Source organism: Accipiter gentilis, chromosome 12 (genome assembly GCF_929443795.1).
Source record: "Accipiter gentilis chromosome 12, bAccGen1.1, whole genome shotgun sequence".
In the NCBI taxonomy this organism is placed as follows: Eukaryota; Metazoa; Chordata; class Aves; order Accipitriformes; family Accipitridae; genus Astur; species Astur gentilis.
The window spans coordinates 1,629,428-1,644,584 of record NC_064891.1 but is presented as its reverse complement, the minus strand read 5'-3'; the positions used below and the strand labels follow the sequence as shown (position 1 = coordinate 1,644,584).

The window sequence follows — 15,157 nt, the reverse complement described above, 5'->3', positions numbered from 1 at the left end:
TCCAAATAGCACGGAAAAAATGTTTCACATTTGTATACCCTAATTTGCTAAGTTTCATGACAGCCTCTAGAGAAGAAAAGGAAATAAATGTTTGAGTAAGAGGGCTTTTGTTACAAAGACTCTTTTTGAACACTGCCTGTTGTGCAGAAGGATTGAGCATCTCCCATAGACAGGCTCAAACACTCCTTTAGACTTCCATCCAGACAAGCAGAACAGACAAATGTGTTTCCCAAAACCCAGAACAAGAAAAATGGCCAGGGACCAGCTAACAATCCTCCTGCTCTACCCGCTCGCTTGGATTTTAAAATTCAGATCCTTACAGAATACCTGAAAATACCTTTAGTGCCTTTTGGTGTATCCTCCCCTCAGAACACAATTTGTGGAGAAATATGAAATAGCTCCTGGAATCCCACTTCAAATGCGAGGGCGTGGCATGAAAAGAAAAAATTATATGAAAATTCAAGATGGCATCTGCCTGAAGTACAAGGTATACTTTAAGGTGAAAGAGGACTACCATTTGGATATCTCCCAACAACTGTTTCCTACATGTACAATACAACTTTTTGCCATGGACACAGTCAATTGCATCTATTAGTTTCTGTATAATCTTCTGTTTTCCTCTTTTGCCAGAGACCAACTTCAAGCATGCAAGCAAGAGTAAGAAAGGAAACACTCCTTAATACCACAATTTGTCCTAGAGCACATATATATCTGCCTCTGGAGATCTCACACCTGCTAGCCTTATATGAAGTAGTTATTTTGCCTAATCATAAAAATCTGTAACAATATTTGCTGGAATGAATGCAACTAATGCTTCTCAGGAATTCATGGGTTTAAATTTTTTGATATTTTTTTTTAAAGTGATTGTTTCCTCAGGTGGCTTCAACATTAGACACATTTAATATTGTAAGTATTATGTAATGCAGAATTTTAGATAGAGAAAAACTTATAGAACAAGGTTAAATTCATGGTAGCTTGGGTGTAAGTGATCAGGACTTTTTTCCCCCTTCCACAAAACACATCAAATCCAAACCAAAGCTGAATGAACCTGTAAATTATTTTAACTGTTTAGAATCAATTTCTAAAATAATCAAGAAGCCAATGCTCCTCCAAATAAGCAAAGTTCACAGCAGTTAAAGAAAAACAACTCATCTTGATGGAAACCTAAAGCCTCCATTAAAATAAAAGATTAAAGCATATTGAAGATGATAGTCATTAGTACTTAAAAACTACAAAACTGGGAATTGTAGAAAGAGTAAGCAAACAAAAAGACACACAAAAAAATGGAATGAGGTAAAGATGACATATATTATGATCAAAATTTTTAAGAATTAGAACAATCAATATTTCAGAAATCTCAAATAAACCTAACGATATATAGGAAAAAACTTAGAACAGGAAACAGACTACAACTTGGATAACCAGAGGCTGAAACCCAGGTGTCAGTCCAAGAGAAATTAATGCAATGGTTGACATAGAATACGATTAGCAGCACTGATGCCATTTTTTCCATAAAAGCATGCTAGTTATCACCTGTGTCGAACACCAGTTTTGATAAAAATAAAATATTGCTGGTGTGATGTATTTGTTATTACTACAATTTCAAGAGTATGAAAACGGGTAGACAAACAATCTGAAATAAGCAAGAATGCTAATTTACATAAGCTATTTCCCAGTGACAGTGACTACCAGTAATAAGTTCTTGTCCTTGCAGTGCTACAGAATCCCACGTGTACTGAGGGATAAAAGCATTTAAGGGCAGTTGCTATGAAATATGTGATACACTGTGAATGTATTTGTTTGCTTATGTTGTGGCTAATTGTTACACGACCACTCCTAAGGAACTCAAGAGATACAAAGTCATCACAGAGCACTGGAAATGGATGCCACAAATACAATGCAATCAGTGAAGAATCAGCATTAAGCGCATGTTTCTGCTAAGAGTCCTGCACATATTCTTTACTTAGCCCTCCTGAGCCATCTAGTATTTTTATGTAACAGACATGACAGCATTTAATAGGACACAGATCAACTGGAGTGAAAATTAACAAACAGTAAAGGATCGGATGAGGTACATTGGGTGTGGGAAAACTCTAGTCACAACCAACTGTCAATTCTTATCTCTAGGTACAAAGGACACAGGCCATACTTACAGAACAGAAGGCTCCCTGAAAAAAGGCTTGCATCATGTTAGACAAATCAGTCAAACATGAAATCTCAATGCAATGCTGCAGTCAAAAGTGTTAACAGAATCATTTGTTATATGAACGGGTAGATATATAGCATGAACAAGTTTTTAATTGTCATTGGCGCAGTTGCTACTGGAGTTTTAAACTCAGTTCTGAGAGCTAAGATTCAAGATGGATGTTAAAAAATCAGAGGGAAGTATCATAAGAACAAAACAGAAAAATATGCCCAATGGACACAGTGTCCTTATTTACATTTAAGAGACCTTTCAGGAGCGAACTTGATTGCTTTATGTATGCAGGAAAAAAACCCCACTTTGTTAAACAGCTCTTCAGTACAACATGAAAATAGTAAGTTGTAATGATCAAGAAAGACAGGTAGCAGGAAAGCAGCAGAGTAGAGTAAAGGTGCAGAAGTTTAAACACTAAATTTTCTAAAAATATGCTTTAGCTTGCCCAGAAGTCAATACAGAGCAACTTAACATTTTATGCAGGAAATCATACAGGTAACCACAAGGACCCTTCCAGATTCCTAGCTGTTGCTGGTGAATGCAATGAAGACTCTCCTGAACCACGGGCCTTCTCATTTCAAGTGCACATGCCCTTTAGTCATAACATTTTCACAACATTATGGCAACAATTATCTCAGTTATTTGCACAGAACAGTAGTATGAGGCAAATATTTATATATAATTGTGTATATATATTATATAAACATTAACCTAAAATATGAATATATATAAAATGTATTTACATATAAATACAATGGGTTTTATGCTTCTGGTGAAGTTTAGCAGGTAGAACACAGTGAGCTTGCTGCTGTCAAGTGGAAGTCCAGGTGACAGGCGGCAAACACAAGCAGGATACATTGTGGTGTTACGCAGGAACTTTGCCATTTCCTTCCTTAACCACACAGGATCCCACAGACCAATAAGCAAAAAAAAAAAAAAAAAAAAAAAAGTCAGATTAGAAAGAGACTTTATTTAGTAGTTTATAAGGAAAGGAATAAAAAGTAGAAGGACAAAGAACAGAGATATCAAAAAGTTGAAATGGGCTGCAGAACGACACCTACAGCAGTAGCAGTTGCTATTTTATTCAGTCTCACTATTATCTTTTGGCATTTGGTAGCGATGAAAACTGTGTGTTGCCAATGTTGCTATGTACCAAACCAGACCAAACTAGCAACTGTGTTGGATCAGGAATGCATGCTTCTGAGGAGCCAGGTTTACATCTGACACACAAACAGTAAGTAGCGGATTCAGCCATCACAGCCAATACCGGTGGCGCAAAGCAAGTTTCACAGGGGTACAGCATACAGCAAGGGAGCAGGTAATTCAGTCACAGTTAGGACGAGAACTGTACTAGACTACAAATGCTGAAAAGCATATCTGAAAAGCTAAAAATAAGACTATCAGGTACAAGTCTCCTAGGATAAGACTATTTTCACTTCAACAGGTAGAACCAGAAATCACTTGTAAATACAGCTGATGAGTCTTACAAACATTCCTTTTTCTTCCCAAAACCAGGATATTAATTAGTCATGTTTATTTTTACTCTGGTAATTCATTCATGCTCCAGCACAGCTATATTTCTACAACATCTCTTAACATAGAATGTGTTCCTATAGTTAAATGTTGGTTTATTAATGAATTGGCCACATGAATGATGCATTATGTCAGTCTTAATGTGTCACCATGACCTAGAGCAGTATCACCTCAAGACATTTTCTAACCTGTGCTGATCCTTCAGGTACACAGTTAAAAACTACCTAAAATAAGAGCTGCACCATGAATCAAGAACAATTCCCAAATACGGTTCACTACGTCGTTCCCCAACAGTTCTTGCAGGACCACAGTCTGGGGGCAGAGCACAGCCGAAAATGGCCTGCGCTGCATGGAAACAATATGCAAAGTGACTATCAGACCACACAGAAATTGTGCATCTATACAAAAATCTTTCAGACAACTTCCTTCAGGCTAAACCAGCTTGTTCAGTTTATGTCAAATACGTCTTAAAACAAGAAAGAAGAAATCTGTATTCATTATTGGAGATGATTAAAAAAAACCTTCAGAACTGACCACCACTGAAAACTATGCTCTGCTCTGTCTGTATATAAATTGAGCATGGTTATTTACAAAGCACTTCAAAAAGTTTCCAATTCAGAGACTTAAAAATATATTTTTGAGTGTAAGCATTTCCTACATTAAATATCAAGTCCATACTGTATGCAAGTTGTTATACGGTACTCAGTAAGTCATACTATATCTGGAAAAACCAAAGCATTGGAATAAAAACAAGAATTTGAGTTGTAAAAAGCCAACTGAATGACATGAAATACAACAGTATTTCATTCCAAATTAGAAAGCATATACTTCAGTACCTTGAACAGTAGCATTACCAATAGAAAATTATATAATTTACTAAAGGCTCATGTTAAAACATTATGACTTTTCAAAAACTCAAAGATGTGTGTTTAAAGTATTTAAACTAACAAGTGAATTACAAACTAATCGCTATTACCAAAATCATATTGCTGCACCTTCCAGAAGCAAATGTTCATCCTATCTACCTGTTCTAGTGCATCTTCAAGACTGATTCTCCATCTCTGTACATTTGTGTTCATAGTCAAACACATAGAGAGCCCTCTTAACTTGCATTAATCGATTTTTTTAGGCTTTGTTTTGGTTTACGTCATTTATTTTTTTTTTAAACTACTTTGTAAAAATTTGAGGGGTTTTTGTCATTTTGTTTTTTGAGAGGTGAGGACACTAGGTGTTCTATTACCAATTAATGATTAAGAAAAAGAAATTGGTACATAGGCTTAAGAACATTATTATTCCACATGAACACTTGCCTGCTCCTCTTTTTTATTAGTGAGTATCACCATTTTCATTATTCTTTCAGTTTTTGCTGCTGCTGCTAAGAGTTAACAGAATTCCTCCTTCCTGAAAAATTTGGAGAAACGGTGAACTACTAATGTACACTGGAGCTAATACACCAAAAACATTAATTTTTTTTTTAATCTAAAATATTAGGTGATATAAGTAGCAATAAAAATACAAATATTTATTTCCAAATTCTTATTGCAAATCCGAAGTTCTCAACAATCATTGCACACAATTTACAAGGTCCTCACAAGCAGGATACCATACGACATTATGTAATGATTTCTACCTGAACAACTGGCTAACACACATTTTTTTAACCTGTATTTTGTTAATGAACTCACTATAACCTGGCCAGAAGAAAGAACTTGATGTTTCTGTAATATTCCACCTTATTCTTTCATTACAACTTTTTCATCTAAATGAACCAGATATTCTCAGAGAACACCACATATGCACAGTCGCTCACCCTCCTTCTTGCCTACTTTGAGAAGGAAAATATCATAAATAATGCCAGGAGGGTGTTATTAAGTGTATAAATATTTTTACATGCTAACTTATGAAGAATCACCTTGATCTTTTGAAGACAGACATCAGAGTTCCATTCCTTAAACATATAGGAGTATTTGCTCATGTCAAATGCATGCAAATAATTACATTATTAACAATTAAAACAGTATAGTTTTTGTGGACTGCATAAATTCTTCATAGCGAGCTCTTTAGGAAGCAGAATCTTTGCTTCATTGTAAAACCTTAGTTTAAGTTAAATATGGAAGTTATTTTCCAAAATCCTGAGTTAGCAAGGATTAAGAACACAAAAAAATGTAGTTTCTCACCTTTGTCTTTATGTAGAATGGCGATGACTGGTGAATGGCCAAGTCCATGAGGCTATTGGAATTTGTGACACTGTTACTGTTAGCGTGTTCATCTTCTCTACTGCTGTCATCAGACTGATCGAAATCATCACTCTCCTGATCCATTTCCTCCTCCTCTTCCACCTCCTCCTCTTGATCACCAGCATGTTCATCATCTTCTTCCTCTTGGTTACAAGTGGATTCTTCATCCACTGTAATAAGTCTATTGTTATTTTCTTCTAACTGTTCCTGCTGAGACTCATGCCTGTCATCAAATCCAGGTTCTTCTCCTCCTATCTCCCCATTCCTCCCAATGTGCTGCTCCTCTTGTTGTCGTCTTTGCTGCTGCTCCTCCTCTTCTACGACCCGATTCATCTGCTCCTCATCTACTTGGCTTGAGGAAGCATTACCTCGAAGAGATCCACCAGTTCGTCGCCTCTTGCTGCCCACAGAGAGCAGTTCCTGATTCATTTCCAAAAGCCAGCTTGCTACTTCTTGGACCTTGGCTAGGCTATCTGAAGATGCAAATGCTTTCACATTCTAAGGAGACAAAAAAAGAAAAAGTGGGAAATTACAGAAGTTACATTTTTTTTATTAAAGTATTAAAAACTTATTTAATTTTATTACTCCTGACAACTTCAAATTCCAAGAAACAAGGAATAATTTCTACTTGACAGACAACAGGAAAAAACCCAGACTGCAGACAACTTTGTAGCAAGAGAGTTATTTCTTCGTTCAAACAGTCTGATCATGATCTCTGTAAGCACCATATTCTGCAAAATTCAGAACTGCTTGCCCTCCTACAGAATCCACAAGAACCATTAACATACATGTTAACAGAGGATCCAAGTATGTGACATTACTTGCTAAAAATTGGACAAAGATGATTTTCAAATCGCATTCTATTTTCCCTCTCATTTGATTACAGACTTTATATATTACTCACAAATGATGAACTGCTTTTGGTCTTATGCCTTAAAAGCAGGCATATTTTCAGGTATAATTGAAAGTTGGATTTCTTGTTACTATGGTTTTCTTTTAGATAAATAAAAAAGAGAATACCCACTAAAGAATATAGCCTTATCACTTCCAAGTCTTAAACTGGCCACAGAGATGCCCAGTAGTCAAAAGTAGACATCACTAGGCAGCCCATGCAGCCCGGAAACAGCACATACCTCACCTGGCAAAAAAAATCACTCATAGCAGTAAAGTTCTCCAAACTCTAAGAAGCTACAATAATTGGTTAAATGAGACTCTGAGAAGTTAAAAAATTGCCGAATTTAGGTGCATATTAACAGAAATTGAAAAACACTAATGCAATTTCCAAATTGTCCACACATTTGGCTACACATGTGCGTGCAAACAGTATACAAGAACAGATGGATATAACAGAGTCTAGCTAGATCTTAAATTTGGTATTAGATTTCCAGCTGTACAACCTTTGACGCTGGCACACTGTGACTCCAGTTCCCCTAGATTCAAGTGATGTGTTGAGTAGGTGAAGTCAGACATGAACTCAAGTAGTCAGATTCACAGGTTGCACATGAAAATCTGTGCAAAGAGAAAAAAACTAGCTTTTTCATCGTGTATAGAACCACTGTCCTCAGGTGTTCATAGACCACACCACACATGCAGCAGGCTACACTGTGAGAGAGAGATTCAGAAAGCACAATACAACACTGGAAGGGAACAAAATTACCGAGTCTCCTTGGAGTAGGAGCAAAGGATGTATGTTTCCATGAGTACTTCAACACAGGAGGATATTCTCCTAGCCTCTCCCACCCACCTCTCCTTTTTTAGGAAGTCCTCTATGTCTTACAGTTTTTAAAAAAAAATGATTTTTTTTTTTTCAAAACAAAAAACCTAGAGCCTTGGATGATGGAGGTGTTGAACAGATAAACCCCAACTTTGCTCCATGACAACTGTAAAAACATTCAGCTTACTGGTGAGGAGGGAAGAAAGTACCAGAAACAGTAACTCCAAGATAATTTCCACTGTGTTGTACCATGAAAGCCACAGAAACACATTTACAGGTGTTTTTCAAGTCTTGCACTGAGAAGGATTCATAGATGGGATTCCGCACACTTGTCTCCTCTTCCTGAGGAAACATTACTTACATCCCAAAGACATGGTTCTCAAGTTTCCACCTATCTACACAGATGACAACTGCCCCCTGTCGTGGGCTCGGTAACAAAGCACCATGAAGCTGCTCGCTCACTCCTCCCCCCTGGCCCCAGTGGGATGAGGAGGAGAAAATGTAAAGCAATGCTCGTGGGCCGAGACAAGGACAGAGAGGGATCACTCACCAATTATGGTCATGGCCAAAAGACAGGCTCAACTTGGGGAAGAAACAAAATCAATTTAATTTACTACCAATCAAATCAAAACAAGGATATTAGGAAGTAAACCCAAACCTTAGAACACCTTCCCCCCAGCCCTCCACTCCTTCCTGGCTCAACCCCACTCCTGTTTCTCTCTAGCTCCTCCTCCCCAGTGGCACAGGGGGACGGGGAATGGGGGTTGGCGTCAGTTCATCACACCTTGTCTCTGCTGCTCCTTCCTCCTCAGGGGGAGGACTCCTCACTCTTCCCCTGCTCCACCGTGGGGTCCCTCCCATGGAAGACAGTCCTTCACGAACTGCTCCAGCGTGGGTCCTTCCCACGGGCCGCAGATCTTCAGGCACAGACTGCTCCAGCGCGGGCTTTCCCACGGAGTCATGGCCACCCTCGGGAGCATCTGCTCCCCCGCTCCCCTCCATGGGCTGCAGGGGGGACACAGCCTGCCGTCTCACCAGGGCTGCAGGGGCATCCCCTCCTCTGGCGCTCCTCCTCCCCTCCTTCCTCACTGACTTCGGTGTCTGCAGAGGGGGTCCTCTCACGTTCCAATCCCCCCACTCACTGCAGGTTCCCCTTCCTAAATCTGTTCTCCCAGAGGCGCTACCACCGTCACTGATGGGCTCGGCCTGGCCAGAGGTGGGTCCAACTTGGAGCCAGGGCAGCTTCTAGCAGCTTCTCACAGGAGCTGGCCCTGCGGCCCCTCCCCCACTACCAAAACCCTGCCACACAAACCCAAAACACCCCCAAATAAACCCCTATGAGCTCAGAAGCTGAAATATTGTTCCAAAGAAAGTGTCCACTAGCAATTAGCTCAAATCAGTGAATCAGAAGCTAATACTAAAAGACAATTAAGCTCCACACGTCAAGGCAAGGACATGATGGAAGCAAGCAGAGGCTGTGCTGACTCCTGCTTTTACCAGTGGAAAAAAAGCATTATGGCACTGGGGTGCACGTGACACAAACCACAGGCTAATGACTCCGACCTTGAGTGCAAGGGGCATCAAAACTGAATGTGTTTAATTTTCTATATATAGTAGGTAGCACTTGAGAAAGAGTGCACTCTTCATGGCATCTAAGAGAAATGTTTTCACTTAACATTTTTTCCCAAAGCCTGGAAACCTTAGCATATTGGAGTGATGTGCAATAATTCAATTTCATCAAATGTCAAATTTGGTTGCAATATAATCTGAGGTTAGCACAACATATTTATCAGGCTTGCGACATAGTTTGGGCATTGAACATGAGAACACTACATCTTATTTTCTCATGAAAAGAGAAAAGATTTGCATTTTTTTAACCATTAAATCCCATAAAAATCAGTAATTAAAAAAAAAAAAGACCAAACGAGATTTACATCTTCACAATCTAGCAATTTTAGCTTCCACCAGAAATGATTCTCTAAATAGCCAGGAATGAAGCTTAAAAGTTTTAATCGCATTTTTTCAGTATCAAGAGCATTATTTTAAATATATGCATCAATTATTGGTTTAGGACTTACTTGATAAAACTGCAAATGCTGCATTTGTTTCCATAATTTAATACATACTTTCAATTTGTAGCTATAAGCAACCAACATGAAAGGTCAGCATTGAAATACTTAAGTAAGAAAATGCATGATTCTGCCAAATGCTTAAGTGACAAAGATAGCACTATTGTTACTGTTAATATACCCAGATGAAATACCAGCCAATTAAAAAAATGAACATACACTAGAACTATTCTATATTTCTAATTACTCCTACATTTTTGTAGTGATCAATTCACAAAATTAGCTTCAGTCATAAGTGATTTCAGTTCTACTCTGTATTTGCATGAATAAACTCAGCGTGGTTTTTCCAGAAGCCTGTAAAATGCATTATCAAAATTTAATTACAAGCAGTGCTACATCAGAAATCATCAATATGCAAAGAGGTGATGCGTTCACTAAAGAACAGATGGATGTACATTATCTGAGAGATTTGAAACATTAAAGCTGCCTTCTGTCACGTAAGTGCTTTCAGAATTAACTACTGTCAGCTAATACACAAGATACAATCATTTCCATATATAAGGTAGATGAGAAATAAGACAGGATTATTATTTTGCAGGAAGAAGTGTATTTACAAATCAACTACCAGAGAACTAAAATCCTGTGTTTTCAGCTAGTACAGTGTCTCCTTCATTTATACTCTCAGAGTCCAAAATGACTCAAATCAGCTAAACCCCAGCAGATCCATAGAGGAAAGCTTTTGCTTTCCTACCCACCTCAGACCGCAAAGAGATTTTTTTAGACAGACACCAAAACATCGCAGTGCAATGGCAGCACTTTGCATAAACACGCAAAACTCATTAAACTTGGTCAACTAGTCTAACATGGCAACTCACAGGTAAGTTTCATAACACGTGCAGCCAGTCATATGGAAAAGCAAAATACAAGGAATCCCTAAGGAAAATGGAAGCCCCTGGACTGATCCAACTGTAAATTCAGAGTTGATGAATGCATCCCCCATCTATATTGAAGATTAAATGCTGCTTAAGCAGAATTCTTCAGCTTTATCAATTAAATTTGCACATAAGATAGATTATAAAAATAACCTAGAACAACAGTTGCTCAAAACCACCTGTAAGAAATGCCAAGCAACACTGGGAAACCTTAGAGAAAACTCGTCAGGTTTATCTGTAACAGGTTGCATTGTGTCCTGACAGAGAAGGACAACCACTTCACTTGCTTTACTGCTGAAGTATCTCTGTCCCTCTAGTAGATACAAAAGTTGTTAAACATTTTTAACCTATAAAAACATATAACTATATGAAAATCAGGAAATATCCATCAGTACTGCTCGTTTTTATTATTCCTTTTTTATCACTTGAAACCGTAGAGAAAAAAAAAAGGTGCATGCAGAGAGGTGAGGGTGATGGGTAGAGAGTGGGGGGGCATTGTTGGTGTTTTTTTTAAAGTATAGCAGAACTTGAAAAGGTTTTAAAGAATTAACTTTGAAATTAGAAAGTTAGACTGACTTGGATACTAACCTAAGTCATGCTAATACCGATCAGGACAGCAATAAAGTGAAAGGTCACAATAGTTACAGTCACAACATGGTTTATGGGCAGTGGATGCTCCTGGAACAAATCTTTTTGAGATTACAGATTTGGTGGACAAAGACAATCGGACTAACAAAAACTTCTGTAGATATTTGATTAAATCCTGCCTAACATTAATATAAATGTCCCAGTAAAAAAGCTGAGATATATTAAACTGAGTAATACTGAATTATAATTGAGGTAAATAGAAAGTAAAAACGATCATCCTAAAGATCTCCTATGATTTCATTTCAACTTCCCAATCTACCTCCTGAAAGAAAAATAAAATCCTTATAAGCACATTTTGCCCAAGATTGACACTGGCGTGTTGGTAACTTAGAGCTAGGCCTACATTAGCAAGCAGTGCAGTGCAGTAGGGACAGACATACAAACCTGAGACTTGACGCCCACAGAATATGGGCTCTGGGGAGGAGAAAGGCCTGTTTTTTCCAGACCAGCTCTGACCCTCACAGCTGGAACACATCTTCTGGTTTAGTTTCACCCAGAAGGTGTTGGGAAAGCTGTGATTTAACTCATTCTATTGGGGAGCAGGTGTGGACAATCAGGAGTTACCCTTTAAAAGCATGCTCTTGATCTAAATCCAGACTAACACACAAATGTACCTAACAATGGGTACGCACCAGCCTGCCAGCCACCTAAGACCTGTTAAACCCAGTTGAAAAACATGCATACAAAGAGAATTAAATGCAGCATCAAGCAGGTAGAAATAAACAACATAATTAGCACTGATAAAATTGTGGACCATGTCCCACAAAAAAAAGGAAAAAAACCTATTTTGAGTGTATGGCCATGACAGCAATGCAAAACATCACAAGCAAGCAACGTACATGCTGTTTTAAAGAAAACATTTCCTCATGCAAGGACTTGGCAAAGACGAAATACTTCAGATACAGCCACAACTTAAACTAAAGTTATGAGCATTAAACAGAAGTTACAGGAGAATAATTTTGCTGCGTTAGAGGATGGCAAACTTGATCATAGTAATGGACTCCCCGAGTCATAAAATTCTGAGTTTAATACATTCTACAGAAGAGGAAATAAACAAACACGTATTTCATCAGCACAAAATGTTGATTAGAGCAAGATTAACATACAGCTTTAAAAACTTTCAATAACTTTTCTTCAAATTAAAATACATCATTAACAATGCATCTCATTCTACAAGCATGCACACTTTATCTAGGAACAATAAACTACTTCTTCCAAATGTGTACACACCTCAAATCTCTCAGTCAACTCCATTGTTCATGGCTCCAAGCTCCAGAACAAATTAGCAGCTAAAGAGATTCTCTGCTCCTGCTCTACTATCACCCTGCCCACCAAAGCCCTGCCAACTTTGTGGAGCAGCACACGTAACTTTTCTGTGGGATTAGAAGTTATCCTGCTCCCTTTTTCACTCTCCCTAGATACTTTAACAATCAATTCATGTTGTTTATTCAGTGCAAAGTGGTCAAAGTAACCAACACTAAATGAAAGTCCTCCTCTAATTACTTACTTATGTCAAACATAAATCTGACAGCACACAAAAAACTAGATTTACTATTCATTAAATTTAAAAAAATACCACAATTAGTTTCCTGTGCAAATTTAATTAAGCCCAGCTGCCTCTAATCTTCGTGTGTGGCCAGTTTTAATTATTCCCCTCCCTACTGTAATCTGGCCCCAACTTTGCATCTACCTTTATGAGGCTTTTCAAGTCCTTGCGCCCTGACCTCCCCTCCTAAATGTTTCATGAACAAAGACAATTCCAGTTTTCCCACCACATGTGGTCTACTGTAAGATGTCTCCCTCCCTTCTGTTCACCTGCTTCTATTAACCCCACAATCCTATTTCAACAGACCTTATCCCTTCTCTCCCTATTTCATTAGCCAAACTTACTTTTTTCTCCCAGGACTGCCTCTTAACACAGCTCCCTCTCTAATCCCATGCCTCAGTCTCCCACTCCCTTTTGGCCTGCAGTGCTACTTTACAGTCCCAGTCGTTTTGCTTCATTCTGATCCATTCCCCACAGAAAGTGAACGGATTTAGGTGACAGACAATAGCTGACAATACGTGGGTTGTAAAAGCATGACAGAGCAATGTCCCTTGATATCAGTTATGGGGACAAACACACAGAAGCCATTAAGAAAAACTTTGTTTTAACTCTGGGCTGGAAAGACAAAAGGGTATGGAGGACCTATCACGTAACCCTACTTCTTTTGGTAGATACGGGTAAACTATTTAATATAGGATAAAATATTAAATAGCACACAAAACCCACTAGAGAATGAGAATACAAAAAGTAGTTTAGGAAATGAGTAATTGCTACAGGAATTTACATATATTTAGCAGTACTTAAACTGAGTGGCATGATAAGGAAATATCAGAGGTAGAAGAGATATTAATAGACCTTTAATGAGAAGAAGTTTAGAAGAAACAGCCTGAGCTACAAGCAGTCAACATACTTATTCTTTAGATTATGATAAAATATGTATGCTCATGTTTTATTACTTTATACAGATTAAGATCTTTTCTATCACTAAGAAAACAAGAGTACAGCATTCATATTGCATTCTTCTGTTCTTCAGCTACATTCATACATACATTTCCATCTGCTTATGTCCAAACCCTCCTTTAAAACTCAACTGCCTAATCAAAGATATGATTTTCTGTTCAATAGGTCTTTGTCCTGTTAGTCTGGAAGAATAAATTCTTCCATTTTATGGATCTATCATTTGTTTTCTTCACATTTTTTTTTCCATAGTGTTTCCACACGATCTCCATTTGTGCACATTTATCATCACAGAACATTAGCTTTTAATGTCAATTCTTTATTCAGAAACAAATAGCATTGTATTGCATGACTAAGCAGATGAACAAAAAACCCTTTTCAGCCATCACTGTAAAAGCCTAGTCTCTTTGATACAGGTTCACTTAACTCTCACAGTGACTGTGGGTATAGAGTGGGAAAAGCTGCAAAAGGTACAACATGCTTCCTTGCTCTGCATACAGGCAGGGCACACACAGATTTATCCACAACCACCAGCAGGGTTCATGCACACACAAACACAGAATCAGGATGTATTACAGCTAAAATGGATTCCACGGATTCTCTTTGCAACAGGACTGTCAAGTCTTAATGCTTCAAACCATAAGCCCTTTTCTTCCCTCCTTGTGTGTTCTCCTCAAAAACAGGACTGCTCTGGCTAAAATTCTACACAGAAGAGATTAACTCAGACAGAGTTGGGGGGTGGGGGAGAGGGATAAATATGAGTTAAAATAGCAGTTTTTAACACTCATCACAGAGAATCATGCTATAAAATGCATTAATAGAGACCTGATGACAAAGCATTCAACACATAACAGGAAGAGAGGAAACCACTGATTATTTTTCTTCTGTCAATACTTCTCCATAAGTAATTTGTGACCTTAATTCTTGTATTTGAAGTGTTAAAAAAGCCTGCATTTTCCTTGTTTAATAAAGGAGAAAAATATCATAGCAAATAATTAGTCAATAGTGTGTTACACAAGTTATGTTTTTACCTTAAAATTTGACACTTAAGAAAATGAGAATTACTGTAAGATACTGTGGTAAGGATGGGGCGGAGGTAAGAGGAAAATATGAAAGTCACCCACGAGGAAATTGTTGAAAGCCTCCATCACCCAGTAATAATAAAACTGTATAAAAACCAAAAATTAAAATTCAAAGTCCATTTCCTCAAAGTCATATCCCAACTGAAAAGTTAAAGACACCAGTACAGTGTTATTGAAGAAGTGGGAAGCTCATGTCTGGTTATCAAGAATCCTGTTCATACCTCCTAGCTCCCTGAAAGCCA

At 38.0% G+C, this 15,157-nt stretch overlaps 1 protein-coding gene across 8 annotated transcripts in view; it reads right to left on the bottom strand.

Annotated features, from left to right (window-relative positions):
- The window catches only part of FBXW7 (F-box and WD repeat domain containing 7), a 189,365-nt gene that overhangs the window by 100,924 nt on the left and 73,284 nt on the right, over positions 1–15,157 (bottom strand). For 5 of the 8 annotated variants that reach the window (XM_049814589.1, XM_049814587.1, XM_049814592.1 and 2 more), the window contains one exon: positions 5,908–6,465. In XM_049814589.1, coding sequence (XP_049670546.1) covers positions 5,908–6,396 — 489 coding nt within the window. In that variant the 5' untranslated portion in view covers positions 6,397–6,465. Of the gene's footprint in view, positions 1–2,991; positions 3,090–3,784; positions 3,789–5,907; positions 6,466–7,364; positions 7,477–15,157 lie in introns of those variants that run through there. The other 3 variants (XM_049814588.1, XM_049814594.1, XM_049814593.1) reach the window with 3 other exon arrangements.